Genomic DNA, 25,775 nt, shown 5'->3' with positions numbered 1-25,775 from the left:
CAATACACTATCTCCTGTCTGGGGAGGTGTAGCACCTCCCTGCGACAGGAAACCCTTTGTCCAGACCTCCTCTGCCAAGTTTCGGTCAGCAGCAGGAGGTCAGACTTGTGTCGGTGGCAGCAGCATCCATTTTGTGATGCCCAGGCTCTGGTTAGGATTAACCGCGTTTTAGTAAAGTAACATGTCTTCTCCCTCTAGAAGGGTGGAAAGCTATCCCCGTCGACAGGACTGTCGAGGGGATAGTATTCCAAATCGTAAGACACCTTATACAACATGTTTTGATAAAGCCAAACTAAAGTTAGCACATAACCGCGATGGATTATAATGCATTTAAGAGTATATGGTATGGCAATATCCCGGAACAGCTTAGGGAATTGGTCCCGACAGCTGCAGACAGGCTCAGCGCATGCTAGAGCACTATCTCACATAAAACCAAGCACTCTGCCTTAATTTTTAGAGAGATACATGCCGGATAATAAACTGCAAAAATAAAATGTACCAATCCTATTATATCTAATCTGTTTTCCTTTCAGCGTCTTTACAATTTATTAATTCGACCCCCCTCTCTTTATTGGTGGCTCTCTTTCCCTCTTGGACCAATGAGAGTTGTATGGGTGGGAGGGGTGTGTTTGCAACTCTGCTCCACCTAATATGGTGTTGGGCAGCCAGACTATGATGGAATCAGGAGACTGGAGTTGTAGGCTGCTGGTGCTTACTGTGCTCCCAACGGGCCCAATGACGAACGCCCCGCCCCCTGCGCTGCTGGGGTTGCAACTCGAAGATCTCCAAAGTGCATCCTTTATTGGGGGTGTCATTTGTGTGCCCCTGGGTGCTCCTTCAGCCTTTGCCTTAATGGAGAGGGACTACTTAATGCGTCCTGGGCCTGGATGGGTTTCTCAGGAGGTGGTCTAGCAGCAGCTTGCCGGGGACTGGGGCCCCAAGATGAGGGGCCATTGCAGCTGGAACCCCAGGAATGGGGAGGGTATTGGGGACTGATGACTGTGGCTGTCCCAGAGGGGGCTCCTGCATGTCTATATCACATTTGCAAAAGGACAGCTTTGGACCAGCCCTGGGATACCTTCCCTGGTGCTGTGGTGGTAGTTGATGGCAAGTTGGCTCCAAGTACTCCACCTTGGCTCCTAGGTATCCTGGCAGCTCCGGCAGTGGTCTTGCACATGGCTTGCAGCTTAGCTCCTTAAGCTTAGAACTAGTAGAGCTGCATGTACTGCACTAATGTGGATCCCAGAAAGAGCGATGCAATGCAAAGTGACTGGAGCGATGGCAACTATGTGGCACTGTGGCCCTTGTTGCCACATCGATCCTGGCAGTGGTGGCCAATGCAGCAGCTGATGTCCTGCTGTACCTGGCACTGGGTGTACCAGCGCCTGCCATCTTTTTGGCAGTCGGCTGTCTCTTGTTGCCAGGTGAGCTGGCTCCAGCACCTCTCGCTTCACCCTGGAGCTGAGCGTCTGCACCCTCTGGCTGACATTTGTGTATGGTCGTTACTTACCCTCTTTCTTTTCCAACTTGGCAAACTGCTGAATCTGGCCTTCCGTCACGATATCAGTCCATGCCTGCTGTCAGATAAAGTGGGGGACATGATGCGCATTGGTGAGTCTTACGAGTTTGTGAAGGAGGAGTTCAGCAAAGATGCTCTGAGGAATATGACTGTGAAGGGCACCCTGATGCCGGTTCAGGACTGCTTCATGCTGAGTGCCATGAGTGACTTCAGCACCATGTCACAGATCTTGCAGAGCGGCTATACTTGCATCCCTGTCTATGAGTAAAAGAGCTCTAAAATTGTGGACATCCTCTATGTCAAGGACCTTGGAACGGTGGACCCGATGACTGAACGCCCCTCAGCACCATCACCAAGTTCTACAACCACCCACAGCACTTTGTATTTAAAGTCACCAAGCTCAATACCGTGCTGGAGAAGTTCAGGAGAGGTGAGGCCAAAGTCTAGGTCTTGTAGATCCGCACATTGATCACCAGGATTTGCTTATAGCACAGTTTGGTGTTTGAGAGCACTGGATGCTATTTAGTTCTTACTGTACCTTTGCAATGGCCAGCCAATTAGTTTCAAAGTGTTTTACAAGCTAAAGCTTATGTGCCTACACAACACTACTATCCACCCCATTTTTAGTTTGTAACCTACCAAATAGCCCAGCTGTCTGGTTTGCTAAAGACTTCTTGGGGACATTCAGAAAGCTTCACTGGGAATGCATTTGGCCCATTGTTACCAATGGCTTTGTTGTTTGTGCTTGGTTGCTGACTTTATTTGTTTTAGACTGTCCAGCTAGAGTTTGTACCTCCAGTTACCCTATCCTTTCACCAGGGTTCGATTTCTGCTTTTCACTCTACACCACTCCAAGCCCCTGCACTCCACTCTGCACCACTCTACTTTATGCCAATGCCCTCCATTCCACTGTACTTCACTCCAAGCAAATGCACGCTACACCATTCCATTCTAGGCTTCTCCACTTTACTGTGTACCACTCCACTCTATGCCACTCCACTCTGCAACACTGCACTCTAATCTGTACCACTCAATTCTCCACCGGTGCACTCTATGCCAATCCCCTCTACGCTACTCTAATCTACTCTGCACCACTGCACTCTATGCCACTCCACTCTACCCTGCACCACTTCACTCTATGCTACTTCACTCTACTCTGAAACAATCTATGACCTGCACTTCATGCCACATTACTTCCTACCATTGTAATCTATCTGCATCACTCCACTCTGCACCACTCTACACTATGTTATTATTTGTAACACAAATATCTCAAACTTTCGGTAATTCGAGGCCTATTACATTGCAAATGCTTGTTTTTTGCCACAAGTAATCTGCTTGAAGTAGAACTATTCATAGAGAACAAGAATTATTTGAAAAAACTTCCAGAGACAATATTTGACCTTGTCTACATACACAAACAGTTTTATGTAATTTGACATGAAATGGTTTCGGTCCTTTTGTCTTCAGTATTACGAGCCCTTTCATAAAATGTACATTTTCTTGATTCATTCAGATAGCATTTGCATTTACAAAAGTCATCTATATGCTTAGAATGAACTATTCCTTTAAATGCGTACAACACCAATGCTCTTTTGTGTACTACCAGTACCATTGCATTTTTATGTGTTTTGGGTGGGTTTTAACACATCATGTTTATATATGTTTAACGTGTTTAGAACTTAGTAATGTCATACATAAGAAAGTGGAGTGGGTGTTGTATGTCGTTTTAGATTTTGAATGAATGTTCCTGATTCATGCCCTTATATAGGTACAATTCACATTACCCTTATATAGGCATAGAAATCAAGCCCTTATTTAGGCATAGCCCATGCTACCCAAATACAGGCATGGCTACTTCCCTCCGTTCATCAACGTCACAACAATTTCTTGGAAAACCAGACTCCTAAGCAGAAATGGACTTCCCCTAGCCTGGATATTGATTTCTCCAAGAAACTCATTATTATGCATGAACAACAATTCCTTAGAGGTTCATCCATGACGTTCATATGCCCGACTTTACGTCCTAAACACCTTCAAGGTATAAATATACCTTCACTTGCTATAGCAAAGCACGGTGTGGTTCGGTGCAGTTCGACTACCTACTTGCCCGACGCAGCTCGCTACAGCAAGTGCCGAAGGAAGCTGACTCTCCAGCTGATGCACTGACAAGAAGCTGTCCTCCTCTGCCGAGAATCCAGCTCAAGTGTTTCTGACTCCCCTTGCGGGTTGTTGGGAAATCGAGTCCGAGACAGAGAGGCCAACCTCCTTCATTCTAAGGTATGGAGCTGATTAAAACCTAGAGAAACCTTTGGCAGTTCTTGGCAAAAACTAAACCTATGATAAAGACCATACTTACTTCTACCCTCGTACTAGACTTAGGTTAGGTACATTGAGGTAGGCGTATTTTAGAAGCACCAGTTGAGTATTTTAGCCTGTGTTATTTATGTATGTATTTTTATATGTCATAGCACTAGACAATGCTATTACAGTATTATTTTATAATACTATTCTTGCTGTACGCATTATACTTTGTTTTCTGTCTAACGATTGTAGCAGTTCACCTCTCTTGCATGAGAAAGAAGACTGTTCAATAAACCCCTTTTGTTGAAAAGCCTGTCTCTCTATTTTCTCTACAACTCTGTAGAAACGAAGCATGCACGATTGACTGAGTAAAATAGTTATCTATTGTTTCCACGACTCTGAAGATATTTGTTCCATTCCTAGGGAAACAAAATGTTCATGTTTATGCAGTTGTCAGAAACGAATCCCTTCTTGTGTATTCGAGAAAGTTTCTAGTGACCTCTGAGCTAGCTGGCACTCACAATTAAGTTTAGTATATTCGATAGAGACATACTGACCTATGTCACATCTAAAGGATATATTATTCCAATGCACAGAGCCTATTGGGAATATAGGAACTACACTACACTACAGAGTCCATCAGGAGGCAAAAGTGTTCCATCATTTCTCGCAAGACACTGCAAGCTACTCAACTCTACGGCATGCCATAACACTGCACTGGTTTTATGACACTCCATGCCATTCTCTTTTACTGCACTATCCTGTAGCCATTCTGAACAGCAGCCAAGCTGGTGTACAACATGGCTAAGATATGTTGGCTAAGTCAATAGCTCTTGCATAGGCGAGCCCTATTGGCTTTGCCAATGCTTGTTTTAACTTTCAGTTTTACTGCACTGATGCTGTGCTGCTGTGCAACATAAACAAACACTGACAAACCCAATCGGTTTCCTCTTCTAGGTGAGACCTATTGGCTTTGTCAATGCTTGTTTGGCATTACCCGTGTTACCAGGCGCTTAGAGCTGCTTTTAGCCTGTCGAGTAAGGTAGGATAGATGCCTGACAACTGTATTTGCTGGGCACCTCGTTTCATTTTTCAGGCAAATACGGGGCAGAAATCGGATTACCGACGATTCTATTTATTTTATAATCGCCCTACAATATTTTAAAAAGCATTCCTTACGAACCGCTGCCTACTGTAAAGGCTTCGATATGATAAAGACGTTTGACGGATATTTATTTTGAGCGTTTCCGGAGCTCTTCTACGGGGAGTGCCCCGCGGGGACTGTACGAAAAAATTGTGCACGTTCTAGTTTTTGCTCAGTCGCGCGTTTGGCGCATTTCCGGTCTTTATAAAATGCCGTGTTCTACCGCCATCTTTCTTTTCTCCATTTTGTTGCAGTCATGAAGTAAGTCGTTTGTCTCGTTGTTGTTTCGTTGAATATTGTGTTGGACGGCGGAACTATGCTTAATCGCTTTTTTTCACTCCATTTTTTATTTATTTTTATGTAGGGTGGAACTGTGCAGTTTCAGTGGTTATAAAATTTATCCTGGACACGGTCGGCGCTATGCCAGGATTGATGGAAAGGTCAGTAGTCTGGTCTAGAAAAGTAGACTGTTATTTGTGTATCCATTATACCAAACTATGTTTTATCATGCGTTTATCGGCTATAGAAGATGTAGGTAGGCTTGCGGTTCCTGGAACGTGGGTTCTTTTACGCTTTTCAAAGGTGAGCGAGGTCTGTCCGTCCTGATTCTACCCATTCCCCCCCACAATTTTATGCAAGTAGTTGTTGGGAGGCTGATTTCTGGATCCCCGTCGTAGGGGGATTTTGTGTGTTTATCGTCGCAGTTGAAGCTTCAACATTTTTCCGTTGCCTGCTATATTACAGACCCTATTGAAAATACTTGGTCCCAAACGAAGTACAAGGCTTCCGTATTAAGTAAGCTGACTTTCATTCGCTTTGAGTTGTGAGGGTTTAAGGTGTCTCATCGTAACATTACCGTCTCCTTGGTTGAGATTAAACTTGTGCTCACTGTGGTGTGATTCTATTTCTTAGTGTTATATGTATATTGCAACAGTCAATAACGAGATGTGAAATAAATGGTGTGGTACTAGGTACGTTAAAATACGGTGTCATACGTTTGAGGCCTAGAACATAGGTTGCCAACTTTTTTTTTTTTTTTTTTTTTTTTTACTTTTGTGGACCCTCCCTTGTTAATAAGTACTGGAACCTGAGGATCCGCACTGAATAACTGCTGGAAGCGAGGGACCCCGACTTAAGCATTTTTGATGATTTGAACTGTAAAATGCAGAGTCTAGCATTGATTGAACAGTTACACAATTATTTATTTATTTTGGACACATAAACAAATCACACTTTTATTGAAATGGCTGGAGCATTTCTAAATTCAATTGAGGCCACTCATCCATGCTATGTTCTGTTGGAAGCACTTGCACGGCTTCCGCTTATCAATCAGAAGATTTAAACATTAGTCTCCAGTTTTGAATCCTTTCACGTTTACAGTACATTGGTCAAATTTTACATTTAGGTATTTATATACTCGGGTGATTTAATGTTCTAAGCAGTTGCTTACCCCCTTACGTGGGCTTTATGGACCTCCGGTTAAAAATCACTGGGCTAGAGTATTTTCATTCAAAAGATGTGTGCAGTGGTGCTTTTTTTGTGTGGGGGGAGGGGGGCATTTAAGCTGTATATGAAGCTTATCCTGTGTTAATAATTAAGAGTGGTCTTTGATATGCACCTAGTAAAACCAAACTCGCCAAGTGTGGCTCGGTCAGTCTTTGGGGAGATAACAATACTGCAAGCTTTGTGGCCAGTAGGTCTTGTAAAACTTATAACGTTAATTACGCTGGATTCAGGGTTAGCTTCAAATATCTCCAAAATGTAAAGTGTAAGGGTAGTTCTGGTTACAAAGAAATCACAAACTTGCTTCAAAAATGCACGTTGGGTCACCTTATTTTGTGCAGTGCCAATATTGATCTAGTGGAGTTCTAGTTTGTGTAAAAGAGCATGTGTTCTGTAGGACCTGTGAAGCAGTGGAATCTGCACTAAAGTGCTCCAGTCTTTCAGCAGTAGGTAAGCTAAATGTACACTGATGTGCATCATGGAGTAGGTTGGGGGGACTTTGTGTTGGCCAAGGCTTGTTCCATTTGTCTTCTAATGGGCAGGTAGGTGTTGAGACTTCATTGTAAGCGTTGGAGGCTAAGTGGTCACCTTTGTGCAATTAGAACCTCAAGTGGTTTGAGGATGTAATCCAGGTTTGGAGACAGTGATTTTTAGGTCTTGCTTGGCGTTATCAGCGCACATGCGCTACTCTCACCGTGGGAGGGCTTCTTTGAATCGATATGATTCCAGAAGTCCTGTGTCCGCTCTGCATGCAAGTTCAATTGCCGTGCGTAGTTTCTCGTCATTACTTCTGGTAAAAAAACTTCTTTGATTGCACTGGAGGGTTTTTAGTCCCTCCTGGTTGCCACCCAGTCCTTTTTAGGCCACGCCAACCAGGATTGGATCGTGTACTGGCAGCGTGATACTTAATCCTTTGTTTTGTGTGAGGACTTTCTCCCCCCCCCCCCGCCCATTAAGGGCTTTGACAATAGTGGTGCATGTTTATTTTTGCATCGTGCTCTATGCAGTTAAACTCTTTCAATTTTTTAAAACTTGTTGAGTTTTGCGCAGGCGGAACAACTTCATGACCGGCTTTATGCGCTCAGATAGTAAGCTGCAGGGGCTTTTGGCTTGGGTCGGTACCAGCTGCCCCTGGTCAGCAGTACACAGTGGAGCTTTGCCATGGTCCTGGCGGACCGGGGCGAAGTCTAGAGTTTACCCCACTTTATTTCGGCCGAGGGAGGGAGTGGCCGTTGCTGATTTTCAGATAGTAAGGTGCCTCTGTGGTTTGGGTCGGTACCAGCTTCCCCTGGTCAGTGTTTCCGGGTCAGAGCAGCGCACAGTGGAGCTTTGCCATGGTCTGGGCGGGCCGGGGCGCAGTCGGGAGTGTACGCCACTTTATTTCGGCCGGGGGAGGGTGGGAGTGGCTGTTGCTGCTTTTTTAGGTATTGCCTGGCGAAAAGATGCGCTCTGCGCATCTTTTTCGCGCAGGCAAACCTCTTGAGATCTATACGGGAGACGGGAACGGCCTCCGTCTTTCATTGGCTAGCTCCATAAATGGAGGCTAGCCATTGGAAGACGGGCCTGTCCGTCAATGCCGGACCAGATTCGGGGGCGTTCCCGAAAATTTTTGGCTTTTGGCTACATCACGCCAGCCAAAAGCCGGGAACGCCCCCCAATCTGTTCCGGCATTGCCGGCACCCGCCTTCCTGCTCCGGCCGTCGTCAGCGTCTCTCCTCCCCCTTTCCCGCCCCCTCCCGCTTGTTTCCTGATGCCCGCCTTCCTGCTTCGGCCGTAGTCAGCGTCTCTCCTCCCCCTTTCCTGCCCCCTCCCGCTTGTTTCCTGATGCCCACCTTCCTGCTCCGGCCGTCGTCAGTGCTCTCCTCCCCCTTTCCTGCCACCTCCCGCTTGTTAGCAGTTCTGAACAGAACTTATTTCCCTCCGTGTCAAGGCCTCATCCTAGTTTGACCTATACTCTGGATAGCCGCTGGCATTACTGTTGTGAGAACTGTCAAAAAACTCTCAATCCAGGCCACGCTAACCTTGTTGACGAAACCTCTTTTAAGGTTGCCCAGAAAGGCTGTGACACACTCGGTATCCCTGGGTGCGGTGCGTGTGGTGGGTTTGCAGGTGGTTGGGCGTTCTACATCACTAGTTGTGGACGTTTTACTGGATCCATGTTGGAACTGGGACTAATGTTTGAAAAGTCAGTCTGGTCGGATTAGGGACCTTCAGAAGAGAAACGTTGGTGTTTGTTCTCGAGGCCGCATGGACCCTCCCGGGTTTTAGACTCCGACTGACTTCCAGCTCACCTGTGGGTAAGAAGACCCCATGCCTGGAACGGCGTGCCTCCTCTCTAAAATCCGTTTTGTCATTTTAACTCTCTTCATTGGGCCGGCAGAGGCTGAGCCTGGACACCGCTCCATGGAGGCGGCCGGGACACAGCGGCTCCGCCTGGACCTCTCCCAGGCCGCTCCAGGCCCCTCAGGGCCCGATCGTGCCCCCCGGCCGAGGATCGAATGGGGCCTGCAGAGGAAGAAAGCGGAGGAGGAGGCCAAGCACGGAGTGAGTGTCCGACACCGGGGGCCGCGGAGTGAGTGTATGGGATGGCATCTGTGGAGGTGATGAGAGGCCGCGTTTGGGGGCTGGGAGGGGAAAGTTTGAAAGGATGGGGGCAGCGGAAAGGGGTTGAGTGCTGAACGGTACAGGGGTGAGTTAGTGTGCTGAAGAGCAGGCAGGGAGTGAATGTCCAAGTTAAGTGGCTAAAGTGGGGATTTGGGAAAATGTATAGGGTGAAGGATTATGGTAATTCGGGGATGGGCAAGAGAATTGCTGCGAGCCGGGAGTAATAGGCTGGGTGCTGCAGGCGGAGAGGAGGGTGAATAGGAGGCGCAGAGCTGGGGTGAGTGTTGGACGAGTGACAAGGAGACTGAAGGGACTCGGAGCGGGATGATGGACTCCGAGAGGGGTCGCCTAGGCATGGATCGTGTATGTGTGGACCGCAGTCCACTGTATGTCAGTCACTGGGTATGAGGAACCTCAAAGTTGCAGAATTGAGGCGGTAAGGGTTTCCCCTCTTCCTCACAGGTTGAAATCTAGGAGGGGTTTTTCCTCAGTGGGAATGGTAAGATCAGAGGAGTAGGATGCTTGATCATCATTGGAGAAAAATCTGAGGGGGGTGGGGGGGGGCGTGACTCTTCTTCCCTGCAGGTTGTTCTGGTGCCTCTTAAGGTGAAAGGAGGCTAGGTATTCTCTCATAAGCGGAGGAGCTGATGGGGGCGAGAGGGGATTTGCCTATTATGGTTAAGTAATTCAAGGTACATTATTAGCCAAGTAACTCCATGAAATGTAAATGCTGATTCAATGCCACTGGCTCCCCAGCGGTTGTTTCATACACGGTATGTTTTGGTCTCATGCATGGGTGCTTATTGTTGCTCTCGCCCCTGTTTCTGGCCTGTGCACTAGAATGATGAACTACTTTTCTCCTTCACTTTCACTAGTAGACGCATCCTTTTCTGGTGGGATGTGGTGCTGTCAGTGTCCAGAGAGCTACTGCAGGTAGGGGTGGAGAAAGTGATCTCTGCATGGATTTCTCCCAGACCACACTGCTGGTAGATTGTGACCTATCTGGGTTGTTTGGTGGGTGTCAGTCAGTCCGTAGTCGCTCATTTTGTATTTGGCTGGTGTTGCCTGTGTTTTGCTTCTCGCCATAGTGAGTTTTTCAGAAGTTTCTTCTCAGTGAACAGTAGTATTGCAGCTGGTTGTGTTGCCCCAGGTTTGCCTCCTAGAACATTGTCTAGTGTTTCTTTGGTCCTGTGGTCCTTGAGAAACTCTTCATCTTTCTTGTGATCTCATTTGTTAAGAGCTCCGGGGGCTTCTATTCAGGGATCTCAAGATTCTATGCTCAGAGGTATGACACAGATGGCATGGCCTGGCACCATGCTAGTGAACACTACACACCAGGGCATCTTACACATGACGTGTCATTTTGACAAAATTACTCATTTTAAGTACCTTATACCTGGGGGGGGGGGGGGGCTTTGTGTGGCTGTGTGTGTGGGGGGCTTTGTGTGGCTGTGTGGGGGGCTTTGTGTGGCTGTGTGTGGGGGGCTTTGTGTGGCTGTGTGTGGGGGGCTTTGTGTGGCTGTGTGTGGGGGGCTTTGTGTGGCTGTGTGTGGGGGGCTTTGTGTGGCTGTGTGTGGGGGGCTCTGTGTGGCTGTGTGTGGGGGGCTCTGTGTGGCTGTGGGGGGCTCTGTGTGGCTGTGTGGGGGGCTCTGTGTGGGGGGCTCTGTGTGGCTGTGTGGGGGGCTCTGTGTGGCTGTGTGTGGGGGGCTCTGTGTGGCTGTGTGTGGGGGGCTCTGTGTGGCTGTGTGTGGGGGGCTCTGTGGCTGTGTGTGTGGGGGGCTGTGTGTGTGGGGGGGGCTCTGTGTGTTTGGGGGGGCTCTCTGTGGGTGTTTGTGTCATTTGCGAGATAAAGCTAGTGGCATTGTAAATGACAATGCCATTTATTTATGTTAAAAAAAAACATAAATAAAAATTGTCAAGAGCAATGCCAATAGCTCTAACTTTAACAAAGGCAAAACCATTGCATTGTAAATGCTTGTTTTTTCCTGTTGATGGTTTGCTCTTGTAGTTACTGCTTTTGGCTGGGCGCGTTCCAGTTTTCATCTAGACAGATTTCTATCTCTTTACAAAAAAGTATTTATATCCTCAGTGAAGCAATCAGCGTAGGATGTCAACATTTTAAAAGAGGGCACCAGAGGGCACCAATCGCCCATATCTCTGCCATCGGCCCTATGTCCTTACGACAATTTTCATAGTGAATTTTTTTTTTTAGAACACTAACAATGTGCATGCTGGGACTTGTAGTTTCGCTTTTTCCATGTTACAGTGGCCGGCATGGGGTGTCGCGTTGGCCCGTGCCTCCATTTCTACAGCCTATAACACAGCTGAAAACGTAGACCCTACACTTCATCTATCACTGCTGTACTACGGGCTTACAATTCTTCCATTTACCCGTTGCAAAGTTTATCTAAGAGTCGAGTGTATAAGAGGTACTGATTATTTAAATATGGATTTTACAAGGTGTCCATTTCTTGCTGGACACGGGTGACACTACCAAGGCTCGGTGGGATCTCCCTGTAATGAGCTGCATAGCTTGCCATCATCCAGAGGTCAATAAAAAAGTCACAGTGAAATAGTAACCCTGTCACTTGCAGCGCTATGAAGTGACCATCTTTTTCATGGAGCACTATGGTACAAAAAATAGTTGAAAGTGTGGAGTGCTGTCCTAGGGTGCGAGTGCTGTTCCTCAAGCTGGTTGCTGGTGGGCTTATAGAGAACCTTTGCATACGCGGGGAGGGCACCAGCACCTAATTGGCTTGTCATAGTTACTGATGTAGCTGATAACATCGGAGATGTAGCTGAAAACATCGGAGATAAAGCTATTTGTCAGGCTATGTATTACCCATTGCAAAGCCAGTTCGTTTTATGTTGGTTATGCTCAGCCTGATTTACTACCCACTTTTTGTGGGACCAAATGATGTACATTAAATACACCTTCTATTCTCTTAACTCTCCCTCCACCCAGACTTTTAAAGCTGTTAATTTTAGTGTTCAAATGTGTGGGTGGAGTATAATTTGCAAGCAATTGTGACGTTCAGCTAGATAACATGAGAATAAATCCTAAAGGTTTACGGGTCGTTTTTTTATTCTGGCTCTTCCCTTACTGGATAGGCTTACTGCAGCCTGATCATAGAAGTCAGTCAGGGCCAAGAAAGGCCGTGGAGCTGAGTTGACCCAGTCACACCTACCTTTTGCTTCAAACTGAAGCACCAGTCATGGGTGCCAAGTGTTTATTATGCCGTTTTTTAAAACTCCATACAGACTGCCGGGCCACAGATAAATATGAGAAGCAACACTGACTCTGCCAATATCGCCAGCTTCATTCTTTAACAGCTGTTCTGAATGAAGCAGTAAAGGCAAGCCCACCTTTCTTTGAAGAGGGTAGGCTGCGCTGCCTGTGCAGAGGAGTTGAAGCCCTTTCATTAATAAAAACTCAAAACCGCAGGCTAGATTTGTGATAGTCCTCTCGATCCAGATGACTAGTAAAGCCCTAGAAAGTTCTCACCCAGCTAAAAATCTCATTCGTAAAGCAGGAGAGGAATATTTTGGGCCTGCTGCTTCATAACTGTTTTTTTGTCATGTTTCACAGCACCCTGCACTGCTGTATAACATGTCTAAACATTAAGAGTTAATAGATCTTGCGTAGGTGAAACCTATTGGCTTTGCCACTACATGTTTTGGGTGCAACAAGTTAAATAGGAGTGCCTGTTGTAGTTCTTCCCTCTACTAGTCAGCTTCTCTTGTGTGAGGCTTGCTCTCTATCACCCAACTCCTACTGTCTGATGTGTTGCTCTTGCCTACATTAGATCTATTGGCCTTCTCAATGCGTTTTTTAGCTTTCTTTGCTCTGTAACAGAGCTGCTGTACAACATGGCTAAAAAATCATTGTTCAGGCCAAGAGATCTCGTATAGGCAAGACTTGTTGGCTTTGCCAGTGCTTTTTACTGTTGTAACCTGTAAAATATGTTAACCTTTTAGTTACAGGGGGGGGGTGAACATCATGTTCCTTTAGAAAAAGGCACCCAATATTTTGAGGGTACTTGTGAGGCTACTTGTATGTAGGGTATCATAGCAAACACAAGGAATGGACGGACGCTGTACTTTTCAGACCCTTAAAAGATCTTTAATGTTTACTTTTAGCGCCCGATTAGGATGCAACCTAGGTTAACGTTTTGATTTTCTAATTTGTGGCCATCCTCTAATTGACCAAGGCAATAAAACGTATGCTGAATGAATGGTCATGTTGCATGACCATGTGGCCACCAACCTCAAGGAGACAATCTCCCCGCAGACATTTCATTAGTGAGCGTAAATGGGCAAAACTGATCCCTGGGGAACCCACAGATAGCCCTTTTGTGATAAGGCTATAGCAACAATGTTGGCGTGTGCTTTACTGGGAGGTACTAGGGTTTACTTTATGTGCTATTTCTTAATCCTTAAGTTGAGCAGTAGCTCAGTGTAGGAAGGTGGATATCTGACTATATGGTTACCCTAACTTTTTGGCTAGCGTTTAGCTGGTTTTTGACTTATCCTGGGGCCCTGAATAGCAGGATCCCAGACCAACTATCTGCTCTCTGTAAAATGGACTCCATGTACTTTAGGTACATATCCAATTGGGTATTGGGTCACCTTGTGAGTTCCTTTTTAAAAAAAAAATCTTTTTATTGAATAATTTTTTCCCCACTTTTGCGTACAGGGCACGGCAATATATTGCATTAAACAAAAACATAAAATATAACATTTGTTACAATTTCCTTAATTACAAACTCAGCCACAGTATCATAAGAATGTAAGTTAATTAGCATTAATCCGCATGCTTCGTATCTTTCTATTCTGCTCAGTCTATTTCTTTTCGCTTACCACGCCTCTTAGTTATGCTGATTAGCCAACAAAGAATAGTGGAAAAATAAAGTAATTAAAGCTCCAAATGGGGTTACAAGATATCTAGCACATTAAGCAAGGCAGCGAGTCGTAAATTATGTGATCCAGTATACATTAAACATATATAATTCTAACTTTTCAATCCATACTCCCTTCTTTCCATCGGGTAATAGGATCCCAGATCTGTTTACTAATTTTCCTTCCCTTCTCCTTCCTTGCGTAAATCTCAGTCTCCAAGTTATATATTGTTAGTAGTTTGGCCAACCAATGATGGAATGAAGGCGGCAAAGGGTCCAGCCATGCAGATGCGATACAGTCTCTCATAACTGACATAGCTACAAATAAGAATTCCCCCCCAGACTGCTGTTGCCCCTCCTCCTCTACACCCAAAAGAATTATCGAGGGGGTTAAGAGTATCAGTTCCTAATATTCTGTTTATGAAACCCTCAATGTCTTTTTCGAGCAGTTGCAGGTGAGGACATGTTACAAATACATGTATTAAATCTGCATCTAGGCTTCCACACCTAAAACAGCTAGTTCCTGCTGTGCCTCCCCACTGAGCTATCTTTGCCGGTGTGTGGTAAAGATGATATATAGTTTTATAGTGTTGTGCCCGAAGAGGCGCTGAGCACAGCAGTGTATATCCCATTTCTCAAGACATGTAAAAATGTTCCTCACTAATATCCAAACTATTTTTCCATTTATTTGCCAGTTTTTCGATATAGTCCTCCTTTGAGATTAACAGTTCAGCATAAAATCTCTTTATTGTACAATGCTCCCCTGCTTGAATCACTTCCATAATTGGATTTTTACTGAATCCTGATAGTCCTCCTTTTTTCTTATGTAGAAAACTCCTTATTTGTAGAATTGTCTTTTATCTAGTGATATCTCCTACCCTTTTAACTCCTTTCCCATTCTGTGAGTATAGGGCCAGTATCAACTTCCTCCGGAAGGTTTGGATTTCCTTTCAGTCTGGTATAAAAATTGTACCTCCCCAAGCCAAATCTTTTAGTGAAAGCTTTCCAGATTGTTTGAGCCGCCATAAGCGTCTTGAACCGTGTCCTTTTGAAATAGCTAGGTTCTGTATATTTTAAAAACACGTTCTCAGCTTCCGGCCCCAATATCGGGCCATATATTGCCAATGTCCCCAGCTCATTCCATCATTCGGACTCTGCCCCCCCCCCCCCCCCCCCCCCCCCCCCCCCCCCAACTAAGCCAACCATATTTTGCAGAGCTGCTGCCCAGTAATAAAACTTTAAATCTGGCACTGCCCATCCACCACTCTCCCGTGGAAGTGTCATAAACCTGAGTGCCCTCCTAGTTTTCCCCTTTGCCCAAATAAATAAGTATATGACCATATCGCAACAAAAAAACCATCGAAGCATAAATAGTACATATACAAAATATATTCAGCCCATGAATATGAATAACGGCAATTCCTAAATCTTCGAATGCAAATACATGATAAAATTGTATTTTATCTTTATAAAGCATGTGCAAAATTTGCATAAAGTGACGCATACTAATTATTAATATAATTTGTGCAAAATTAGCATTCAGAAGGTGCAATAGTCTGCTTTTAGTTTGTATGCAAAGACTACCAATGATAAGATACATAAGAATTAAAACACAGGTTAAAAAGGATTAAGATGCAAAATCACTATTGCAATAATGTGCCCAGAATGAGAATAAACTTAAAGCACAAATCTAAAATTCATAGTGTCACTAGTGTAAGTACAACCATCACCATAAGGGTTGTTTGGTCTGGTGCAGGGTGCCCACTAGAATAGTGGACATCATATACCAGGCCATCTTCTCACACTCAGGAACGTTTTGATTGAGAATACTTCTCCATATAGGAAAGTTTGAGCATCCTTGCTTATGTATTATACATCCATATCAATACAAATTGAGTACTAATATTTTTTTATCTTTTCAAAAGGTTTTCCAATTTTTGAATGCAAAATGCGAGTCTGCATTCCTCTCAAAGAGGAATCCTCGACAAATAAACTGGACTGTCCTCTACAGGCGGAAGCACAAGAAGGGGCAATCTGTAAGTAAGCTTGTAACCTATTATGTTAGAAAAAGAGAAATGCAATTTCCAGTTATGTGCTCCTGTGATTCTGGAGATTGACTTGGCTTCAATCAGGACTCACCCTGCCAGGAAAAATATTTGTGGCTTGTAAAATGTCTCTGACCATGTGTCTGATGCGCATTGGCAAAAAATGCAAGATATTGCTCCCACCTCCTGAGCCCTGAACAACTTTTTCATTTTGAATAATTCAGTCAGTCTGCAACAACTTCATATGCGCCTCCCCCTTGACCATGGAAAGCAGTGACTTGAGTTAAAGTGAAAATTAGCAGACTGCTTTGTCATGTTATAAACAGTCTAGTGTTCCTGACAAACCGCAGGTAAAAGTTAAGTACTAAAGCCTGCGGGAGGGGGGGAAAGGAGAGCCAGGGGGACACACAAACGTGAGGCAGCCTGCAGGCAATAGGTCATAAGTGGGCAGGTGCATTTCAAAGGCGGGCGAAAAGAATAAAACACCTATGCTGGCCTGTGGCTCCCTCTCCCTTTACTAGCTCAGTGGCTGCACAGAGCCAGTAAAGTGGGTGCACGCTGTTTTTTTAAACCTATTTTGATGGCACTTCTGTAAAAATCGTGTCATTTTTACAAAGGTGCTAGTTGGGGGGGTGGGGTCTGACAAAGGAACAAGTACAGCATTTAACAGTACCAAAACATTAAAAAAATTGACCAGACCAAGTACGCCTCTTGTTTCTAAAAATAACTTGTATGTATTTAGTCATTATTGAGAGATCCACCAGAGGGTCCCAGAGAGCGTTTACAGGTTTAGTAAATTAAAGCTTTTCACTCTACAGCAAACTAGCATTGGCCAATTCATTTGATATTTTGGAGCATAAGTGTGTTCTAGTTGTCATGCGGCTGCTTGGAGTCTCTTTAGTTGACCACTCTGAAGGTGAGCCAGTCGGGGGTCCCTTGCTCACTGCCCCTGGATTCAAGCTAGCCTGGCTGATAAATGCTTGTTTCCAGTCCAGGGAGGACCTGGCTTGGCAGTAACCAATCAGCTGTTAGCACCCTCTAGAACACTCGCAAGGGAAGTCCTTCAGATTTTCATGCACACAGTGTGATAAGGGAGTCTGAGCTCTGCTCAGTTTTCTCATATTTCAACGCTGTAATTGTTAATTAGTAATGTCTGAGAGTAAATGCCTTTTGTCCCTGAAAGACTTGTTAAAAACTTCATGTGGATGACACACCTAGATTGCCTCTACTGCATTCATCCCAAGCAATGAGGTAAGGCAGTGCAAGATATGTTGCACTTTCTCCTCAAACTTTGCGAGACCAGGAAGACAGGCTACTCATGGCTTCAAAGCCAAAAAAGTCACCTAAGCAGCAATTCTAATGCCAGAAAAAATATCAAGACTTCTCATGTTCCTCAGTTCCAAGAAAGAGGTCCTGTACCTTTACACACAAACACACAGCCTTTACAGGCTGCGTGTTTTGGTGCAAAATAAATTGAAGGGTAGACATGGCACACCCCCATGTGCCCTGCCCACAACCCACTGCCCTGGCATAGGTCAGTCACCCCTCTTGCTGGGTGCACTATACCAGTGGTGAGGGTACAGGTGCATGAGCCCTGTACCCCTACAGTGTCTAAGCCAATTAGTGCAGTAATACCATTAAGAGTATATGGTTCTGGAAGTTTGCCATTATGAACTGCACAGCACCATAATGGCTACACTGAAGTTTGGTATCCAACTTCTTTGCACATTAAACCCACACTGATGTCGGTGTGGGATTTAATGAAAAATTGCACAGAGGGCATCTTAAAGATGCCCCTTGGAAAAACAACCTACCACTAGTGTCCAGGCTGAGTGGACTACTCACAGGCAGGCCACTCTTCATCCTAGGGTTAAGATGAAGCCAAGTGGGCCCCAGGACATCTGTTGTGGAAAACGAATGCAGGTTGGAGTCAGAAGACTGGATAAAGGGAATCAATGACTGGAGAATGAAATAAAGTTGCTGGACATCCGGACATTCCTTTGGATCCCTCAGGTCATAGGAGCTGCAGTCCAGGGGTATCCTTTTGTCAAGTTCTTCTCACTGGTTGTCGTAGGGAGGGTGGGGGGACCTTTCTGAGTGAGGCTGCAGGAGTTTGGTGGAGTTCGTCTAATGCTGGATCACAGTTCAGGGTGGTGGGGGGCTTCACTGGGCTGTTGGGCCACTCTATCTTGGGCCGTGGGCATTGGGTGCAGACTGGTGAGGACTTGCGGATCTGGCGTCTTGGACAAGCCCTTTGTCACAGAAAATGGGAGTTCTTTGTGAAGACCAGGCAGGTCTCTGGGGTATGCTGCAGGGCACGCTTGATTCAGTTCTGAGGGGCTCAGAACAGGAGACTGGCCAAATAGCTAGGTTTTCCCACTGCTTCTCGTGACCAAAATGGGGGTCCAAACTGGTGGGAGTCAGTTTCTGATATCAGCAAACGGTTGGGGGGCATCTTAATCTATCCTGTGGCGTAAGACTCAAGAAGTGCCTCTACCCTCCTGAAACCACTTGTCCTTAAGAAAAAGAGAAGTTGTCTCCGAGCTTTCTCTGGGGCTGCCCCTAAGATTTGGAACGCTCTCCCACCGGCAGTTCGCAGAATCTCCTCACTGACTGCGTTCAAAGTGGAAGCCAAAAGATTCCTAATTAACAAATTCATACCCTAATAGGGTTAGTTGCACAGGTCCTTTGACATTGCTTCCTGCTGTCCTTGTTCTTACTTTTGATACAGCTCCCCCTTGTACACAGTGTCTCACCCTCGCTACCTGCCTACACTATTATTGTATTTTGCACTGTATTTTCTTTCTCTCCCTACTCATGATATTGTTAGATAATGTTTTGTCCTTCCACACATATTGTAAAGCGCTCTGTTATCCCCCGGGATCTTGTTCGCGCAAAAAAAATCCTTCTAAATAAATAAATTTGACAACGGTGGCATGCCTTTGAAGCTCCCTTTTTGAGGACCCTGTCCAACCTGGGGCAGGAGGCATGGAACCTCTGCCCAGGATCCGCTTTGTTTCCAGACCCAGAAAGTGGAGGTCTCTACCCAGTGGGCCAGGAACCTGTCTAGTGACAGATGGCTGGAGTCAGTCAGGAACCACAATAGAGATGGTTGTTTTTCAAGTGGCATCACTAAGATGCCATCTGTGTGCATTTTTCATTTAATCCCACGAATTAATGTGGGGTTAAGGTGCTGGAAAGTTTAATAAACTTCCCAGACTACGGTAAAGCCATCATGGAGCTGTGGAGTTTGTGTTGACAAAACCCCAGCCCCTGTTCTCAAAATTAGCTATTCTGCATTTACAATCTGAATTGCACTGACCCTGTAGGGGCATATTGAGCTGTCTTGTAATGCAGACAAAAGTTTTTTTGTGCCTTTAAAGTGTTGGCCTGTTTAATGATGTCCTGTCTTGCTTAGACTGTTCTGTAGGTTTGTCACGCCAAACTAGGAAAGTTTTTGCAAAATGAAAGTAATTTCAAGTTTTTTTTAATGTCTTCAAAGCCATTTTTTCACCTGCAAAAGTAATCTCAAAGTTCTTACAAAAACATTGTATGAAAAGTATCTTACCTGCTACTAAGTCTTCTAGTTATAAAACAAAATAACTTATGCGTGCAATTGGTCTGGATTCAGTCTGAGTGGCATGATTTCTTGCCTGAGTGTTCAACAAATGTTTAAGACTACCCTCTAAGCCTGACTGCTCAACCACACTACCCTAAAAAGAATAAGGTGTATTGTCTACTTGGCCTCTGCTATACCCCTGGGGTGTCCACTGGAGTCTGCACACTTTACCTTACTTTGGTATAGTATATACAGAGCCAGTTTCCCACAGACTCCTGAAGAGCAACATATTGAAGAGCTGCTACCCCGTTTCTGCCACACCTTCCCCTGCCAGCTACACCTAGAATGTGAGCATCCCATCTCATTACCACCAAAGGAGGACCCTTCTCCACAGAGGGAAGAGGGTCCAATTCTTGACATTCACCACTTTCTTGATAAATGGGTTAGCTATGTAGTCCCAACTCAACCACCAACCACCCCCCCACCCCAATAACTTAATGGAGAGCTACAAGGCTTCACTTTACAATGTCAGTGAAGCAGTCTGACTGCTTCCTCTGATTTCAAAGAGCAGGCGAGGCAATCAGTTTGCTCTATACCAGTAATTGACTACATTTTGCAAGAGGGAGTGAAGATTATGAAAACCCCTGTCACTGTACCTGCTGTCCTTCCTCATAACAAAGCACAGGGCGCCTGGACTCGCCGGCAATCTTTACAGGACGCCCTAATCTTGATTATCGCGCAGGTTTTGAAGCGGAGGTGAAACTAAGCTACTCCGATTTCCACACCACCTCATCAGGAAGGATGCAATCTGCATACTAGAGAAGGTTTTCGGAAATGTCCTTAACTGTGCATGCAGCCAACTCCCTAGCCATCCTAGACTGAGTTCCTAATGTGGCCTGACATTAGGGATATCCATATGGAGGATAATCGAAAGGCAGCAAACCAGATTCTGTCAGGGTGAGTGGACATTGTCTGAAATCAGACTGCGCCATGGACACTACCTCCTGCTCAGAGCTGTGACACTGGTCACAAACAATGACCATCTCTGGTACCAGCTGGAAGAGCCTTGCATCCTGTTGGTGCAAAGAAATCACATTACCTCACTTGGAAACCATCACCTCGGACAAATGGGTATTGGACCATATCACTTATGGCCATACCTTGGAAATTGCACAAAAACCATCACCAACTCAGTCGAAGGGAGCCCTGCCCTCTCGTCTTTACTTACTGCAAAAAGAAACTCTTAAAGCTCTCTAAAGGGGCAATAGAGAAGGTTCCAACTACACCAAGAACTCTACTCCGGTTTTCCTAATTTGCAAAAAATCAGGAGACCGGAGACTGATCACAGATCTCTGGAAACTCCAGTTCCTCTAAAAGCAAACCTTCCAGGTATTAACTCTGTGACCTACTGCATCGCCTCAACAGCAGAGATTTCATGACATCCCTAGACCTGAAAGATGCTTACCTACATATTTCCAAACACCACATATATTTGATTCGCAGTGGCTGATACCCATTACCAATTGAAAGCCCTACTTTGGGTCTAAAGTCTGCATATCGCATATTCCTGAACTGCATGGCACCAGGAGCAGCAGCACTCCTAAAGCAAGGTCATCCTATTCCCTTAGACGATTGGCTGCTAAGAACCCCAACGCCAACCCCAAGCTACTAAAGCAACAGAAGGTTGCCTCGTTTTGCAAGCTAGGACTCTGGGTGTGGTGGAAGACTTTTTCAAATTGACAGTCAATGACCATGCTGGGAGCCTATCTGGAGCAGGTTTGAGGTGCTGACTGGCCAGTAGGACTGGGGCCAAGTCAGTGTGCCTCATCCTTGCTTTCAGCACCGCTTCAGTCCTTCTCTTGTCTGAGGCAATGTTCAGGGGTGCCCCTAAATACTAGATTTGGAAGCATTTCAGGTAAGTAAAGGTCTGGACCAATGTGATCCTTCCTTGGGGTGGGTACACTCCCTATTATGCCACCCTAAGAGTGGTATAAGCCTTTCCCTGGTTGGATGGCTCAGAGTTGTGCTTCATCTTGCCTCCCCTCCTGAGAAGTGGGGTTGGGAAATTTGGGTACACCTACTGTGAGAAGGTGGCCTGATATGCAGTGCTCACTATTCTAGTGAACACTATGTATCAGTCCAGCAACCCTTATTGATTGGTTGTAAGTCAACCTTATAGACCAGCTATCCTAGTAGCGTGGATACGAGCAGTCTAAGGCTAAAGACTCGAGAGGGCGTGTTAAGCCAGCTGTTATACCACACATATACCCCTTGAACACCAAGTGAAAGGACACCACACAAGTGTTGTGAAAATAAACAGTGTATTTATTAAGATCACAACAGCCCTGTACTCTTTATGAGGACAGGGTACTAAGCACAAACCAAAACTCTTACGAAAATACTTAAGTTAGCACAGTATATACAAATTGTATTGTGGTATACTTGTATAGCGCAGCCTGTCACCACCAAGGGCATCCTGGCGCTTTGAACCCTGATTCAGCAACTCCAGCAGCTAGCCTGTCCTCGGGAAGAGGTAGGTTTTCAACGCCTTTCTAAAGGCTGAAAGAGCCTCCAGACTCATAAGGGATAATGGCAGGGAGTTCCAGAGTTTGGCCGCCGCTACTCTGAACGATCGGCCACCCATCCTTGCTCTCTGGAAGTGCGGGACTACTAACAGCTTGGATGACGAGGAGCGTAAGGCTCGAGATGGAAGATACCAAGCAAACATTCTCCGCAACAGGATCGGTCCCAAGCCATGAATAGCTCTAAACACAATACACGCTGCTGTGTAGCGAGCGCCCGAGGGGCACGGAAAACCATATACTCTGAAAGTGGAATGCGAAATTACTAGCAGGTAAGTACAGTACTAATAGGCTTTGGAATCGCTGGGACTTGACTATAGAATCTTCAGATTACTTCTAGGAGGCCTAGGGGACTCGTCGGGTGCAGAGTGTGCACTCTCACGCGTGATGCGGGACAAAGTCTATGGTAGCTAGATTTCACAGAGTTAGTGTTCTCGGGCGAACCCGACCTGGTAGGAAGAAAACGAAAGTGGATTCTGACCCTTGGATAGTGAGGCTATGCTGGGGCACCGAAATGCCGAAGTTACCTAGCCCAGGGGCTGCAGCTGCATATGTCTCAAAAGACGTCGGGAATCCTCGTAGACGGACCAGGAGCCTGGAAGAAAAATGCTGGCAGGCAACCAGTGAAGAGAGTTCGAAGTGATCCAAGCCTCCATCTTGAAGATGGATGACACCTGAAAGCAGAGGGGACCAAGTTCGTGACTACTAGCCAGTAGTCAGGTGGCACCAGGAGGGCACCGGATGGTAGTCACCTCGACTAGGTGAGTGGGTGATGCTGTGCTCTGCAGATCTCACGGCCCAGGAGGCGTTGTCGGCGACCAGGATGGAGGAGCGAGCTGTCCCACGATGGATGAAGCTGTCGGCGTCGCTGGACCCAGGATTGGGCAACAAAGCCTTGGCAAATTCAAGCCCACGCGGTGGACTCAAAATGGCGTCTGGAGTGGACCAGGAGGGTCCGGGGTGCTTCTCTTGAAGAAGGAAGCAAGGGCCAGTCTGGAGCAACCAGACCAGCAGGAGTGATGTCGTCGGGCGTCGTGAAGGCCACAAGCCAGCCGCTAGTAGCCACACAGCGCGGTGAGCAGGCAAAAGCAGAAGGGCCCCACGCAGATCGTGGAGATCCTGGAGGGCTGATCTTCGGTGCTGGAGCTGCTCAGGGTTGGGGCTTCTCGGTCCCCAAAGCACTCACCAGTGGAGCACACGGTGGGCTTGTTGCAAAGAAGTCGTGCAGTCTTGGCGATCGTCGGTCCCTCGGTCTCGTCGCACTCACGGGTCTCAGCTTGGCTGTAGAGGTGAGTAGAGGTCAGAGGTGCCAGGGAAGCCGGGTCTCGTCGTGCTGGGTCGTCGGATTCCTGAGGAAGGACTTGCAGCAGACCGCAGTGTTCTTGATGGTGCCTGCGGATGCAGGGTGACTACTCCTTAGCCACAAGGGAGAATCTTTAAGAAATCTTGATGTCCTTTCGCAGAAAGTCGTGTCTTGATTCCAAAGATCTAATTTGAACAGGGGGCCCGCTCCTATCTTTATACTAAGAAAAGGGGCTGACCCGGTGACTAGGTCCTGCCTATGGGTGGGACTAGGAGGGGGGTGGTTACACCCCTCTCCCATGCCGGACTTTCCCCAGGCCAGGGGCTGGTGTGCCCCTGGAACTGGTTCTGACTGGCCTATGCGTAGTGAGCACCGGGGTGCCACTCAGCAGTCACCTTCCTGTAAAGCCCTGCCTACCCAGGATACACAAAACCCTGTCTGGGATGGTGCTAGCACCGCCCCTGACAGGAAACCTTTTGTCCAAGCTCTCCTCTCTGGGAGGACTCCCAGCAGCAGGAGGTCAGACTCGTGTCTGTGGTGGCAGCATCCATTTTGTGGAGCTGAGGCTTCGCTTAACTTTAACCGGGGTTCACAGTTACATGCATGTTGTGTCCCTCTAGAAGGGTGGAATGCTAACCCCGTCGCCAGAATTGGCAAGGGGTTAGTATTCCAATTCGTATGACCCCTTACTCGACATGTTTTGATAAAGCAATACCAAAGATAGCATTTAACCGCGAGGATTATAATGCACTTAAGAGTATATGGTGTGTGTTATCATGGAACAGCTATTAGGACTTGGTTCCGCAAGCTGCAAACGGGCTCAGCTCATGCCAGAGCACCATTTCACACGATTCCATGCACTCTGCCTTCAGGATTGTTGAGGCCTGCCATAGGAGTGACTGATAGGAATCTGTGTGTCCATTTTTAGGGTTAGATATAGGTATACTATATCTACAGCAAAGGGTGATTACACGACTTTGCCCCAGCTGTCATGCAGCCAGTTGTGTCAAATTTAGGAGGTCAGCCAGGGGTGGCATAATACATGCTGCAGCCCCTGGCAACCCTGGGTACACCTATGCCCTGAGTTACAGGGTCTGATAAGGTGGGCCAGTACCAATTGGAAATGTACCTAAGGTACATGGAATCCATTTTACAGAGAGCAGTAGGCCTGGGGTCCTGATTGGCAAGGCCCCAGGTCGACTATGTCAAAAACCAGCTAAAACACAGGGCAAAAAGTTGGGGGCAACCATAGTCAGGAGGTACCTTCCTACACCTACCTTACTCGCTTGGTTTCCCAGACCATTTACTTGCCCAAAGTGGGGGTCTGACCCATTGGGGGCCAGTTGCTTGGAGCAACAAATGACTGGAGAAGCTCCCAAAGGAAGCAAGCCTTTGAAGCTTCCCCTTCATTGACCCCTGCCCATCCTGGAGGAGGAGGCCTGGCACCTTGTCCCAGGATGTGCATTGTTACAGACCCCAAAGAGCGGCAGGCTCTTGACCAAGGGGTCCAGTAACCTGTCTGGTGTTGGCAGCTGGTTCGTGCAGCCACTCGGCCAGGACACTGGAGGTGGTTTTTTAGGTCTCGACCTGCTAATGCGCAAGCGCATTGCAGCTTGACATATAGAAGTTGATCCTTCAAAGGCTGCAGCTCCCCCCCCTGCCACAGCAATGCCGAGCTTTTTTGTAAAAAAATTGTTTTTAGAGTTATGCGCCGTTAAGTGCTTTCGCGCGCACCGCTGCCGAATACGCAATGACTGCACAGACTTGCACGCAGAAGACAGCATTTTACTGGCCTGGGTTCTCATCAAGTATTTTACCAGGAAAGTCCCAGCAATGGCTCCGTTTTTCACCGTACTCGTGTCCTCTGTGCACATCGGACGCATTATTTCACAGTACTCGACTCCAAAATACATCAACCCGTTATTTCACCAACCTCTTCCCTTCAGCACTCGCAGAACTCGTTATTTCACTGTCCGGTACATTAGATGGGACACGCTATTTCACGTCCCTTCAGCACCCTCACACACCCCTGTGCTAATCTTTATTCCACCCGCTTCCTTCCTGAACTCCCTGTTCTCTTCTGTGCTGAACTGCTGTTCTCTTCCACCTGCCTCCTTCTTGAACTCCTTGTTCTGTTCTCCTGTGCTGATCTGTTGCTCTCTTCCACCCTCCCCTTCTCTAACTCCGTTATCTTCTCCTGTGCTGATCTGCTGCTCTCGTCCACCCCAACTCCTTCAACTCCCTGTTCGCTTCTCTTCTCCTGTGCTGATCTGCTGCTCTCGTCCTCCCCAACTCCTTCAACTCCCTGTTCGCT

At 46.5% G+C, this 25,775-nt stretch overlaps 1 protein-coding gene and 1 pseudogene across 1 annotated transcript in view; both read left to right on the top strand.

Moving 5' to 3' along the window:
- Positions 1-651: 651 nt before the first annotated feature.
- Positions 652-1,966, top strand: LOC147697841 (metal transporter CNNM3-like; annotated as a pseudogene).
- Positions 1,967-5,269: 3,303 nt separating this feature from the next.
- Positions 5,270-25,775, top strand: part of LOC147697840 (large ribosomal subunit protein eL24) — a gene marked incomplete at its 5' end in the record, with an annotated part of 78,877 nt that continues 58,371 nt past the window's right edge. The window contains 2 exons of the mRNA XM_086936143.1: positions 5,270-5,407; positions 15,898-16,008. Of these exons, the coding sequence (XP_086792269.1) occupies positions 5,270-5,407; positions 15,898-16,008 (249 nt within the window). The remainder of the gene's footprint in view (positions 5,408-15,897; positions 16,009-25,775) is intronic.

Source organism: Lissotriton vulgaris, chromosome 8, assembly GCF_964263255.1.
Source record: "Lissotriton vulgaris chromosome 8, aLisVul1.2, whole genome shotgun sequence".
Lineage (NCBI taxonomy): Eukaryota > Metazoa > Chordata > Amphibia > Caudata > Salamandridae > Lissotriton > Lissotriton vulgaris.
This window is presented reverse-complemented; position numbering and strand designations above follow the sequence as displayed.